The sequence below is a fragment of the Eriocheir sinensis genome, chromosome 34 (genome assembly GCF_024679095.1).
Source record: "Eriocheir sinensis breed Jianghai 21 chromosome 34, ASM2467909v1, whole genome shotgun sequence".
Taxonomy (NCBI): Eukaryota; Metazoa; Arthropoda; class Malacostraca; order Decapoda; family Varunidae; genus Eriocheir; species Eriocheir sinensis.
In genome coordinates, this window is record NC_066542.1 from 8,601,784 (window position 1) to 8,616,778 (window position 14,995).

The 14,995-nt window shown below is 44.2% G+C and overlaps 1 protein-coding gene across 1 annotated transcript in view; it reads right to left on the minus strand.

The window, feature by feature from the left end:
- The window catches only part of LOC127007024 (uncharacterized), a 112,519-nt gene that overhangs the window by 64,015 nt on the left and 33,509 nt on the right, over positions 1 to 14,995 (minus strand). The window contains exon 2 of the mRNA XM_050877504.1: positions 12,533 to 12,665. Coding sequence (XP_050733461.1) covers positions 12,533 to 12,665 — 133 coding nt within the window. The remainder of the gene's footprint in view (positions 1 to 12,532; positions 12,666 to 14,995) is intronic.

Below are 14,995 nucleotides of genomic sequence, written 5' to 3' on the forward strand. Positions count from 1 at the left end.
CTCTTCTTCCCCTTCTCTTATCTTTCTCCACTTTACAACTTAACACACTCTTCTTCCCCCTCTCTTATCTTTCTCCACTTTACAACTTCACACACTCTTCTTCCCCCTGTCTTATCTTTCTCCACTTTACCACTTAACACACTCTTCTTCCCCCTCTCTTATCTTTCTCCACTTTACAACTTAACACACTCTTCTTCCCCCTCTCTTATCTTTCTCCACTTTACAACTTCACACACTCTTCTTCCCCTTCTCTTATCTTTCTCCCCTTTGCACCACCACTTAAACACCTCTCTTTCCCCTGTCTTATCTTTCTCCTTTACAACTTCACACTCTTCTTCCCCTTCTCTTATCTTTTTACAACTAAACACACTCTTCTTCCCCTTCTCTTATCTTTCTCCACTTTACAACTTAACACACTCTTCTTCCCCTTCTCTTATCTTTCTCCACTTTACAACTTAACACACTCTTCTTCCCCCTCTCTTATCTTTCTCCACTTTACAACTTAACACACTCTTCTTCCCCTTCTCTTATCTTTCTCCACTTTACAACTTAACACACTCTTCTTCCCCTTCTCTTATCTTTCTCCACTTTACAACTTAACACACTCTTCTTCCCCTTCTCTTATCTTTCTCCACTTTACAACTTAACATACTCTTCTTCCCCCTCTCTTATCTTTCTCCACTTTACAACTTAACACTCTTCTTCCCTTCTCTTCTCTTTCTCCACTTTACAACTTAACACACTCTTCTTCCCCTTCTCTTATCTTTCTCCACTTTACAACTTAACACACTCTTCTTCCCCTTCTCTTATCTTTCTCCACTTTACAACTTAACACACTCTTCTTCCCCCTCTCTTATCTTTCTCTCTTCTCCTTTCAAGTCCTGGTCGTTACTAATCCCCCAATTTTCTTTCTATTCCCTTTTCGCTCCTTCCTCGATGTTCGCTTATTTTCTTCTCTGCTTTTCTCACTCCATTCCCTCCTCTTATCTGTCTTAACGAGTTTTAGTTTTGTTTTTCTCCTCCTCCTCCTCCTCCTCCTCCTCCTCCTCCTCCTCCTCCTCCGTCTTCTCGACATTTCTTTCATCTTCTGATCCTCCTTTGGCAATTCAACACACGCACCTACCCTCCTACACACACACACACACACACACACACAATGGTGAACTATTTATTGCCTTTCCCAGCTGGTCTGAGCAACGAGATCGTCATTATATTTCAAAGGGATAAAGGAACGTTCAGGTAGGAGGGAGAAACTGGACTCGAAATAGGAGGAGAAGCAGGAGGAGGAGGAGGAAGAGATGAGACAGGGAGATGAGGATGACAGGATGCTGCAAAGGGAACTAACGACAATGAGAGAGGAAGATTAGACGGATGAGAGAAGACAGAGGGTGGAAGGTTAAAGGACGCGTATGTGAAGCGTTATCGTAGAAGTTAATTAACGAAAGAGGGACTTGATTAATGAACTGTTGCCCCCTGTACTCAAGCGAGGCGGGATATTGATAGATAAGAGAGATTTTTTTTTTTTTTTACAGCAGAGGGGACAGTACAAGGGCGTAAAAAAAAAAGAAAACAATAATAAAAAAAAGCCCGCTACTTACTGCTCCTAATTGATTGATCCCTTAATGACCAAAGCACATACACCTTATATACTAACATTAACATAGAGCTTATATAATTAAACATGTTATATTCTGCTAAAAATAACAGATGTGTCACCATTGTACTCGATAAAAGGGAGGCAGGATGCTTTTATGTAATGTTTGTGTGTGTGTCTGTGTCTTTCATCTCACCCACGTCCTGATCGCGTGCTGGACTCGTGTTGTGTGGGGGAGGGCGAGAGGTTATGGGCCAGATTCACAGTTCCCCATGACGGGTTAGTAAGCTCCCAAACCAATACCAAAGCCTTCGAAATTTCCTTGTATAGTGTCTGGTGTTTATATTTAAGTTCACAAATTTGATGAAACTATACGGGAAAAGTCTTGTGTATTTAGTGTGGCATCGAAGACCTCACCGTTTTGGATTGTATGGGATTCTATAGTTTGGTTCGGGCTGTTACGAAGACACTGTGTTGGACTGTGAAACCGGCTCTATGTGTGGGCCGTTATGATTGGCCAAGCGGAAAACGAAGTGGAGGCGTCTCGGTCATTGGTTGGCTGGCGTATAGTAATCTCTGGGCATCTTCCAATCTCTTCCAATCTTCTTCATTTTCGTTTTTATCACAAGTCTTTCTTCTTTTCTTCTTTTATTCATCCTTTCCCATCCTTTTTTTTTCTTTTTGTCTCACTCTCTTCTTTCCTTCTAGTCTTTCTCCATTTCGTCCATCTGCTTCATTCCTGTTTTCTCCTCCCTCCTTCTTTCCTTCACTCCCTCCTCCTTCCCTCCTTTCGTCTCTCATTCCTCTTTCTTCCTTTAATCCTGACGCGTGACCTGTTTCCGGCGTCCCCACCTTCTACCTCACTTTCCTTCCCTTCCCTTTCCTTTCCTTTCCTTTCCTTTCCTTTCCTTTCCTTTCCTTTCCTTTCCTTTCCTTTCCTTCCCTTCCCTTCCCTTCCCTTCCCTTCCCTTCCCTTCCTTTCCCTTCCCTTCCCTTCCCTTCCTTTCCTTTCCTTTCCTTTTCCTTCCCTTCCCTTCCCTTCCCTTTCTTTCCCTTTCCTTTCCTTTCCCTTCCCTTCCTTTCCCTTCCCTTCCCTTCCCTTCTCCAGTTATAGTATTGGTGATGGTGGTGGTGGTAGTGGTAGTAGCAGTGATAGTAGTAGTAGTAGTAGTAGTAGTAGTAGTAGTAGTAGTGGCAGAAGTTTCAGCAGTAGTAAAAGTCGCCCAGGAAGGCAGAGCATGAATCCCACAACAATGGCAGAGAGTCAGGGGGGAGTGTGTGAGGCAGCCGGGATGGAGATAGTAGTAGTAGTAGAAGTAGTAGTAGTAGAAGTAGTAGTAGTAATAGTAGTAGTAGTAAAGCTGCAGTAACAACGGTCGCCCAGTAAGGCAGACCGTGAATCCCCCAACAAGAACCGGGCGTCAAGGGAAGGTGTGAGGCTGCAAGGGATGTGGAAGGGAGCCGTGACGGAGGTGACGACCCGGGTGATGGGGTTTAAGCCGTTCGGAGGCAGTAAGCATAACTCGCGGTAACACGCTCCCCCTTCCTTCTTAACGTTAAAGCCGCTGTCTGTCTGCCTCCGAAGAGCCGCTTGACATCGCCCGGCATCTCTAACGACGTTGTTATCTTTCCCGGCCCTAAAGTGTGTGGCAAATGGCAACTGTACTTGAATGTCGTGTTCGAAGGTATTGAGGCGGATTATACCGAGCGATATTCCCCCGTGAAGGGCCGTATAGGCTTACCATTAATATTGATTGTGTGATATTGTTTGTTATATTTATTAATTTATTTTTAGTTTTATTGCAGCGTCATCAACTACTACTACTACTACTACTTCTATTACTTTTACTACTACAGCTATTACTCTCACTATTACTTTTACTACTACTGCTACTATTTTTACTACTACTACTACTACTACTACTACTACTACTACTACTACTTAAAATACTACTACATAAATGATACCTCCACCCATGTTTATTTTCCCGACATATAATCATACTACTACTACTACTACTACTACTACTGCTACTACTATTACTGCAACTACTACTACTTTTTATTGGCAACAGCAGCAGCAGGAGAAGCAGTAGCAGCTGTGAAGTAGCCTCAAAAAACTTTCATCACTTTCCATCAATTTATTCTTTGTTGAAAAAAGTTTTGTCTGTACTTCCTGCCTTCCTCTCGTCCGACTTTTATTCCTTCCCCGCGTTCACCTCCCCCAGTCCGTTTTATCTCCGTTTTTTCCACCACTCTCTCCTTTACTCTCGCCTCTCCTCTCCACGGTCCCCCTCCTCTCTCTTTTTTCATGTCTCTTCCCTACTCTCGCTCTTGCTCCCACTCCTCCTCCTTCGCCCTTGCAAGAGATTCCACTGTCCCCGTCCTCTTATATAGCCCATACCGGCTCCTCCTCATCTCCCTTCTCCTCCCTTCCACATGCCATTATTCCTTTTTCTTATTAGTCAGGGCTTCCTCACTCCCGTCTCCGTCATTCTCCTCCTTTTCCATCTTTCTCCTGCGTCTCCTCGTTCCTCACTTCCCATTCTCCTTCATTCTTTCCTTCCTCCTCCAGTTTTTGTAGTCCTTCCTCTTTCATCGTCCCTTTTGCTTCATTTTTCCTCCTTTACTTTCTCATCCTTTCCTTCCCTTCTTCCCCTCTTTTTTCTTTATTTCAGAGTTCATATTCTCTTCCTTCCTCTCTTCGTCTGCCCAGAGTCCTCATGCATGCACAGGAATAGCTGGGCAGGCCATTATTTTAGCTTTTTTTATATATTTTTTTCCCTCTCTGACTACGTGCAGGAAAATGGTGTGTGTGCTTGTGTGTGTGTGTGTGTGTGTTTGTGTGTGTGTGTGTGTGTGTGTGTGTGTGTGTGTGTGTGTGTGTGTGTGTGTGGCTGCATTAGAATTCAGATCTGTTACCTAAATCCTGACTGAAAATGCAACTCTCTTTTTTTAGTCATCAGTAGCAACGCGAGTAAAAAATATCACCCCGACAGATTTGCATAATTATCTCCGTTTATGTGTTTTCATGGTAAACAGGTATATAGAGGTAGGGGGGGGGGTAATCAGGTGAGAGTCATATAACTGAATAAATACCACCTAAGTACACATGCAACATACTATATTTCCTCATACTCCTCCTTCCACACGTTTTAAATGACCAACATATGTTTGGCTCTATATTATTTGTTTTGGAATCCTGTTTTAAAGGTGACTTCTATGTAATTTACCTCGACCCAGACGGGATGACGTGATGTGGTGCGTCAGGTGTGGAGTTTATGAGGCACTTGATGAGCGTAGGTTGTTAGAGGTGAAGATTTATGAAAATGTCACGCTAGCTTTTAAAAATGTTGTGCCACTCCCATCCCCATTAAGTGTACATCGTTAGTCAATTCACAAGCAAGCCATGCCTCTCTCTAACCCAGAATGCCAGTGATTGGTGGATTTTGATAAGATTGGCTCATTCGTAATTGCTGTGGAAGTTAGATTTTATCAGTGGTTGCCGGTGTGGCGTGGGCAGGGTTCATTTCTCGTGTGTGAACAGAGTATGGTTTCCGAGTTTGTGTGGGACTGGATCGTTCGTCATTATGTGCGTGGTTTTTTCGTCAAGATCTTGTTTCTCTGGAATGAGTTTTCCTGGAACAGCAATTGTCAGGGTGCAAGGCTGCTAAACCTCCATTCAGGTGTGGTGTTACCAACTCGTGTGTGGGTGTGCATGCGTGCGTGCGTGCACGACGCGAGTAGTGTATATATTATGCAGAAGGGGCTGCATTGTACAGTTCGCCGTGGCGTGGTATGTCCGGCTTTTTCCAGTATGAAGCAAATATCGTCAGGACTCTGAGTACCCGGCAACGACTGAGCATCTGAGGCCGCCGTCGGCAGCGGGCTGACCGGCTTACTAAAAACCTACGGCACTAACAAGCCGCGTTTAAAATAGCCGCCCTTGCCAGTAAAGGTAAAGGCCAGTACCTTACCTCCATCAAGTTTTCTTAAAAGACTCAAAGTTTTTCCATTTAGATAATGGCATTTCGACGCAAAAGCTTCACTCTTACAGCAACTTTAAAAATGAAACCCTCAAATATTCGGAACATAAACAAAGAAGACAGAAGGATGATAAGGCACAACAAGCCGCTGTTTCTAATGCCTTATCATCCCTTGGTCTCCCGCTCTCAAGTGCTTTCAATTTTCAACTTGTCGGCCTACAATAACCTTTTTAAAACGACACCATTGTCTTACTTTCCTTCTTTCTTCTAAAAAGTGCACGTGCGCGGTCACACACACACACACACACACACACACACACACACACACACACACACACACACACACACACACACACACACACACACACACACACACACACACACACACACACACACACACACACACACACACACACACACACACACACACTTCCCCTCTTCAGCCTTCTCCTCCTCTCACCTGTCATCTGTTCCTGCGTGCTGGGATCCATTTCACACCTGCCAAAAGTCGACCAAAAATATAATCTGTCGTCCCTGCAGGCGCTTTTTTCATTAAATTTTGATCACCACAACATTTATCCTGTATATTTGCACTCCCATCCGTGTATTGATCTGGCCTCCAAACATCATTACCTTCATTTAATTTTCCACCTCGACTCACCTTCTGGCTTCTCCCTGTCTGCACCCTTACCTGTCTTCCTCTCGTGTCTCCCCCTCCTCCCCTTCTATCCCCAGTCCTTCCTCTCCCCTTGATAAATGGCTCCATAAATACGTGTTCGGTTATGGATCCTGATCGCCTCTACCATCCCCACCTCGCCTTCCACCATAACCCAGCCATCACTCGTTGCCTGCTTGCCTCCCGCCTCGACAACATCTACCTTCTCAACCTCACTTTATCATCTATACTCCTCCATAGCTTAACTACCCCATCCTCAAGAAACAGAACTTTCACCACCATCACAAACTACAGCTATTGGCACTGCAGTTATCATGGGAATTATAGTATGTAAAATTAGAGTTAAGTTTGGTAATTTAAGACGAAAGTGATGACCACGGCCTAAACAATCATCACTTCTGTCATCACCACACAAAATGGGAATATACTACCACAAGAAGCATAATGACTACTACTACTACTACTACTACTTCTACGATACAACAGCAACACCACCACCTAAAACAAAAGCGCCCCCACCAGTCAGCAGCAACAAACCGCCCCATACATCACCACCACCACCATAATCACCTCCCCATCAACACCACGACATGCTAAAGTGCATCACGAGTACGCCGTTCTTTTTGCCCATCATTCTCCTTTCCTTCCTCTCTTTAATCTCGACTGCTCTGAGGGATATGGATGGTAAATGTCCGTGCGTGTGTGTGTGTGTGTGTGTGTGTGTGTGTGTGTGTGTTCCACCATCACCATCACTAGCATCGTCATCACCACCTTCACCACCACCACCACCACCACATCTACCACTACAGTCACCACTACCACTTTCATCGAAGCACTTTGTATCATGTGGAGACTCGAAACTCGCTTCAAAATTAACCTGACCTGACCAACAGACTAACTTCATAACTTCCCATTTGATCGACGGGCTGACCGATTGGTTGGTAATAGACCTTTGGGCCGATTCGCTCGTAGGCGCGGCTGTCTGTTAGTGAGATGACCGGACATTCCCTTTGCACCGAGGAAGTCGATTGCTGACTGGGCCGCACTTTCGCGTGAAATATCACCCCGAGTGTGTGCAGGCGGTCTCTGGATTTTGGGTCAGTGGCGCCATTTGTGACCTGGAGGTAAAAAGAGGCTTACACTGAAATTTAGGGATGGTAGATGTGTGAAGGATTACTATTTTTACCTGTTATTTTTTTTTTTTACATGATAGGAGGCATCTAAATAGCCCGCTGGCGCTGCTCCTGTAAATAGTCAATAGTGTAGCCGAAAGAGGGTCAAAATCGGGAGGACAGGTGTCTTGATACTCCAGGAGGAAATACATACAAAGGAAGGCTGTTCCAGAGTTTACCTGAGAAGGGGATGAAAGAATGTACATGTTGGTAACCCCTTTCACACGGGATTTGGATAGCATAGGAATGGGATTAGGTACAAAGAGCGTTTCTGTTTTTTGTATATGCTTTAAATGTTTTGTCATAATATTGTTTTGTGAATCGTGACCAGTATTATGTCAGAAATGTTGTTTATTATCCGAGTTTGCAGAGGATGCGTTCAGTGAGTTGTTACTGACAGTCGTGGACATCTCGATGGCATGACCTGCGTGGAAGCTTCTGACATTATGGATTCTTCCAGATGAGACCAAAGCTCACTTAGGTAACTGAAATCGCTGCAAGAGTGACCTTGTAATTCGTTCATGTAAATCCCGAGGACATCGAGGCGTTGAGTAGGCTCATCATCTCGGCAGCTGGTGACATATAAGAGTACTGAGAATCACCCTTATGGCTCTTGATTGATTGACATGTTTGTAACTCTTAGCGTCATGCGCGTTTGTACGAGAGAGAGAGAAAGCAAAAATAAGAGACCCCTGGGAGTCATGATTCACAGCAAGACTATGAGACATGGCCATAAAAAACGCTCGTAAAGGTGAATTGACACTTTGCGTAATGGGCTCCTTCGCAGGATGATTTAGTATTCTTGGAGTTGCCGTACATCAACCCAAAAATTGGTCCGTGAGACGTAATCAGCCGCACAGCGCGTAAACGTCACCTCTGCCTATACTGGCGCGTCCATCACTGCCGGGCGTCCGTCCCTCTCGTCGAGATGCGGATGAAAGAGACGACGCAAAGTGAAGGAAATTACGACCAGGTCCGAAGTGCCTGTGGCGGCAGCACGCTCATCGATCCTGCCGAAAGCAGTAGAATTGGGAGGATGCACGCACGGGGCCTGCTCAGGGGCACCCCGGAAACAGAATCAGAAGATCAAAGCTGCAACGCGCCTCTCACAGCTTGACTTCAATCGATGACGATGATGACGTGGGATTGACTACGTGAATGGAGAGGTGCGTTGTTGATAGGCAGGGGACTGGCAGGCTGTCTGGGCGGCTGGGAGAGTGGCTGGGCGGGTGGACGGGTGAAGGCAATACCGGCTGGCAGAAGTGATTGGATGATTGGGGGCGAAAGGTCCTGGGTGGTCATACTGCCTGGTAGTTTGGCTGGTTGGCTAATCTGTAAATGAGCCTGGTTTACCAAATGGAATAATGGCAGACTGTGTGACTGACAGACTTCTTAGCTGACTCGAAGAATGGCTGTGTTGTGGTTTGGTTGGCTAGCGAGTGGTTGGTTGGTTGGCTGAGTGTATGGCAGACTGGTCCATGGCCGGTAAACGATAAATGTGCAAGCCAGATGGATGGAAGGGTGTTAGCGGTGACTGACTGCCTGGGAATGTAAGCTCTCTGATAAACTTGAGTGGTATGCGATATAAACTAAATTCCTGACTGACTGCGAGAGTTGACAGTTGCCTGCTTGACTAACACTGCTGTCACGTCTCTCTATATGTTTAGCAGTTATTGGAAATTTACTTTTTTTTTATTATTTCGAGCGGTTCTACTCGGTTCGTTATTTTTTTTTCATTATCTAAAATTTCCCCTGACTGTGCTTGGCGTTTACCATTTTTTTTTCTCACATTTTATTTCAAAATCAGTTTTCTTTACATTTCTGATATTCTCTGTAACTGTATAATAAAAATACACATGTTTTTTTACTTATTCATTTTACTTCTTTTTCGTACATATACGCCCCATTTATGTTTTCACCCGGTATTTTATGCCAGAACTTTTATTTTTCATATTTTTGTCCACTGTCGCGCGCATCGTTCCCTCCTTCATTCGTGGCTCGTCTCATCCCTCGCCGCTGCTGCTTTCAATAATTAATTACCTGTGACACTCCCCGGGCAAGTTCCTCGGTGCGTCAGCTTCTCTTCGCTACTTCAAAATTCACTCCTCCAAGAACTTGTTAAACTTCTTTCATGAAACTATTCTATTCCCTTCCTTTATTCTCTAGCGCCATCTGAGTTCTTTCCGCGGTGCAACGGAACGGTACAAATTTTCAGGCGTGGGAAGCACTAGGAGGAAGAGGTGTAGCGGTGCACACACATGTTCACGGTACCAACAATAACTGAATCGGCTTAATGATTCATATATTAAGACTTGCAAAGCCAGTTCGGCTTTTTTCCCTCCGGGTCAAGTTTCATACAAATTCTCTTCTTTTTCACTTTTTTTTTTTATTGTTTGGATTCTAAATTTTTTGTCGGGGCAACAAAAATACTACCCATAACGTTGACTTGATTATCAGAGGTTGCTTTTTCCAGCGTCGCGTTACTGTGTCCCGGTGAGAGTCAGGTGCCGGGCCGAGGCGCCGCGTCACAAACAACGCGTATAATTGCGTCCCCGCCGAAGACACTTCGCGCCGCGTCGTGTGTTGCGTCGGTGTCGCTGAGTTAGTGGCTCTTTTGTTCTCGCTGGCGGGTCAGGAGCGAGGCCGCGCGGCGCTCTGATTGCAGTTTACTGCCTTGGGCTGAAGCTAAAGGCAGGTGTGTGTGTGTGTGTGTGTGTGTGTGTGTGTGCGCGTGTGCGTGCGCGCGCGCGCGTCTCTCTCCCTCTCTTCCAGAAGGTCGGCGGCCCGCGGCGCCCCTCCCCGCTGCGTCCCTTTAACAGCGCCCGCCGCCGAGGTGTGGCTGGACGGCACAACACGCTGCCCTCGATTCGTTAGCTGCTCTGTGGTCCGTGTTAACAGCGTTACCGCAAAGTCAATCGAGTTAAATTTGTTTATATTTTCGATGATGGTAGAGGTTGTTGAAGGATTTCAGTTACCCACTAGCGCAATATGGTATTGCATGAATATGTTCAACAAACTCATTTACGATCATCATATGTGACTTGCGTGCTTCCCTCAAATATTTCCATTTATTTTCATCAGTTATTTTACATTATTTTTTTCTCGTCTGTACAAGCATGTACCACATGATAATGTGGTATGTGACTCAGATCTTATAGTTTGGTAATTGCAGGATAATGCTTGATAAACCTTCCCTGAGCCAAAAATCCTAATCAACTATTGCTATTACCTGTCTACAACTTGAACTCTTTCAAGAGGAGGGTATCAGGACACCTCTCCTCCCGAAATTGACCTATCTTTCGGCCACTCCTCTGAACGCTTTTTATAGGAGCAGCGAGTAGCGTTTTTTTTTTCTTCATTGTTGTTTTCTTTTTTTGCCCTTAAGCTGTTTCCTCTGCTGTAAAAAATATTGGCAATGAGCTATATAATTTACTTTTTTCGACTTGAATGAAGCTCCCTGTCCTGTCTGTCCTGGAGGTCTATTAACCTATATTTAATATACATGAAGTTCGAAGCTTTTCATGCTCATTACACTGCTCTTTTTCACCGCTCAATTACTCTTAGGACATTCAGCATTTCATATCCAGTCTGACTCTTTCCACTAAACTGTTCGAGAGCAACACTCCTTTCTTGCGTCGTCATCCCGGCCGCAGTGTTGTCGCTCTCAGAATGCCTCCTGGCTTACAATCTCGTGTATGTAAATTAGGAAAGTCTTGACCAGTCCTCCATTCATTTTATCCCTCGTACAAGCCACCTTAAGGTTTCACAACGAAAGTTTGGGACGATTAGAAGACTCCCTAACTTTAAGATGCCCTTTTTTCCTATTTTTGTGGCGGTTGCCTGATATTTTAATAGAACATGTATACTCTTGAAAATAATGGCAAAATGACGGCAACGCCCAAAATAAAACTGATTCGAGGAAAATGAAATAAGGAACACTACTCAGGAAGCAAACTAAATGGAAGAGGGATCAAGAGTGCTCAAGATATTCAAATACGGTAAGAAGAGGCTTGCGCAGGTTCATATCATGCGCTGAACTGATAACAAATGGACAACTAAGATAAAGAAAATTGGACAACTAAAGACAACTAATATACAACTAATATAAAGAAAATTGGACAACTGAGATAAAGAAAATTGGACAACTAAGATAAAGAAAATTGGACAACTAAGATAAAGAAAATTGGACAACTAAAGACAACTAATATACAACTAAGATAAAGAAAATTGGACAACTAAGATAAAGAAAATTGGACAACTAAAGACAACTAATATACAACTAAGATAAAGAAAATTGGACAACTAAAGACAACTAATATACAACTAAGATAAAGAAAATTGGACAACTAAGATAAAGAAAATTGGACAACTAAAGACAACTAATATACAACTAAGATAAAGAAAATTGGACAACTAAAGACAACTAATATACAACTAAGATAAAGAAAATTGGACAACTAAGATAAAGAAAATTGGACAACTAAAGACAACTAATATACAACTAAGATAAAGAAAATTGGACAACTAAAGACAACTAATATACAACTAAGATAAAGAAAATTGGACAACTAAGATAAAGAAAATTGGACAACTAAAGACAGCTAATATACAACTAAGATAAAGAAAATTGGACAACTAAAGACAACTAACATACAACTAAGATAAAGAAAATTGGACAACTAAGATAAAGAAAATTGGACAACTAAAGACAACTAATATACAACTAAGATAAAGAAAATTGGACAACTAAGGACAACTAATGGACAACTAAGATAAAGAAAATTGGACAACTAAAGACAACTAATATACAACTAAGATAAAGAAAATTGGACAACTAAGATAAAGAAAATTGGACAACTAAGATAAAGAAAAAAGGACAACTAAGGACAACTAATATACAACTAAGATAAAGAAAAAAGCACAACTAATGGACAACTAAGGTAAAGAAAAAAGTAGTATCCCTAAACACCGTCTAAAAACAAACGTAAAGAAGAATTAACACATTTCCTGAAGCACAGTGGAATCAGAGAAGTGAAAATCATATTGAGGGATGTCTCCGCAAGAACCAATAATAGCTGAGGGTGATGAGGGAGCGTCGACTCACCTGTACACGGGGATGGTGTCGCTGTAGCGGTACCAGAGCACCACGCTGGCCGAGTCCTGCCTGTATTTGGGCGTCGGGGCGCAGGGCAGCTCGGCGCGGCCTCCCCTCACCACCCACACGGACCGCACCACGGCTGGGGAGGGAAGGAGAGGCTTGAGACATTGATGTAAGGGACCACGCCAGAAACATGATAGTAGTAATAATAGTAGTAGTAGTAGTAGTAGTAGTAGTAGTAGTGGGAGGAGGGAGGAAATACTTTAATAGAAGCAAAAGACAATAGCTGAAGATGGAGGAAGGAGAGACGTAAAAAAGGAACACAAGGGATCACGCCTTAGAGGAAAAAACAAAGACTTAAGAAGGGAAGGGTGTAGACTACGCCCGGAGAGGAAATAAGGAGAAAGTAGAGAGGAAATGTGAGGGTCCTCGCCTCTCCAGGGAAATCAAGGAACGTTAGAGGAGAGGAGTCACAGCAAAGTGATACAGATACCCCGGCGTTTTAATGGTAGAGTGCGTCAAACCCTTTATGAATCTTTGTTAAGGTCTACGAATTACTAATGGTGATGTGTGTGGGGGTGGGGGTGGGTGTGGGTGGGGGGTTTAATATAGGGAGAAAGGCTTGGTTGAAGGGTCTTAATGTCAGGGAGAGTGTTATTAATGGGTTTCGTCTCCCATTGAACCTGCTTATAATGCATTTTAACTTTACAGCGCTATTAATATACGGCCATTTCCTGAGCTGAAAATAAGACCCTTTACAGTTTTACCCTAACTAATTAACGCAGGAAGGGGAGTTACAGCACAATATGAAAGGATTAAAGCGCTCTGGTACAGGTAAACACATTCACTTATTCATTGCTGTTATATAATTCATACCTGACGTGCGTGCCCCGAAAACTGAAAGAATCGTTTGTTGTGTGGAAGAGATAGAACTTTGTGATGTCAGCCATGGAAGAGAGAGAGAGAGAGAGAGAGAGAGAGAGAGAGAGAGAGAGAGAGAGAGAGAGAGAGAGAGACGTAAACACACACACACACACACACACACACACACACAGCTAACGCCACATGCTATCCCTTTTTCCAAACACGAACAATACTATTAAAATAAAAGTCCAGGGAGAGTGATTACATAGCCTAACAATCATTCAAATAGCTTTTTTTTTAATCCTATTCGTTTTCTCTTCATTTCGTATTAATGAATGCAAAACGCCAAGGGATCCCAGGTGTGTTTTCAGCGTCAGATCAAAATAATTAAATGCGACGGCAATACAAAACTGGCTTTCAGAACACACACAAAAATAACGTGTTTGTTTAGTCAGTCATGAAAGGGGGTGGAATCGTATGTTTTCCCTTTCACTTTCACTTTTCTGCACCAGTCATCCATCTGTGTGTTGCCCTGTGTGGAATAAGTCTTTAAAGGCGGTACACTGACTTGTTCGTGACGCTTGGAGCGGCTTTACTAAGGGTGGGAGGTACAGGGAGGGGAGGGGAGGCGAGGGAAGGGACTAGAGGACATGGAGAGGAGATATGTTGGGTTGGGAGGAATAGGGATAGGCTGGGTGGGAAGGAGAGGGCATAGGTTGGGTGGGAAGGTGAGGGGATAGGTTGGATGGGGAGGAAAAGGGATAGGTTGGGTGGGAAGGAGAGGGGATAGGTTGGGTGGGGAGCAAAAGGGATAGGTTGGGTGGGAAGGAGAGGGGATAGGTTGGGTGGGGAGCAAAAGGGATAGGTTGGGTGGGAAAGAGAGGGGATATGTTGGGTGGGGAGGAAGTGTAGGGGATGAGTTAACCTATGGGAGGGATGTACGAGCAGCCAGAGGAAGGGATGGGTTGGGATGAAGTGTAGGGGATGATGGAACCTAGGGAAGGGATAGGTGAGCAGCCAGAGGAAGGGATAGGGATAGGGATAGGGAGAGCAGGGAATGGGTGAGTGGAGGGAGGCTGCAGCAGTTCGGTGTTGAGTGTGTGAGAGGAACAGCTGCACAGGACACGCCAAGGAGCCTCTTTTAGTTGCTTTCTTCCTCATCGTGTGGCCGCGAACCTACAGCGAAATATCTAATCCCTTCCTCCTCCTCCTTGCGCCTGCTCCTCCTCTGCTTTCTGCACTTCCCTTTTCTTGTTTTCTTTCCCAGTTCTCCTTTTCTGGTTCTGTATGATTCCCCTCCACCTCCTCTTTTCTTCCTCTTCATCTCCTGTTTCCTTTCAAGTTTCCTGTTCTCTTTCTTAACCTCCTCCTCCTCTTTACTTTCCTCCTCCTCCTCCTCCTACTCCTTTTCCTTCTCTTCTTCCTCCTACTCCTCCTCGTTCCTTTCCTCCTCCTCCTCCAACTCCTCCTCTTTCCTTTCCTTCTCCTCCTACTCCTCCTCTTTCCTTTCCTCCTTCTCCTACTCCTCTTTCCTTTCCTTCTCCTCCTACTCCTCTTCTTTCCTTTTCTCCTCCTCCTCCACCTTCTCTTTCCTTTCCTTCTCCT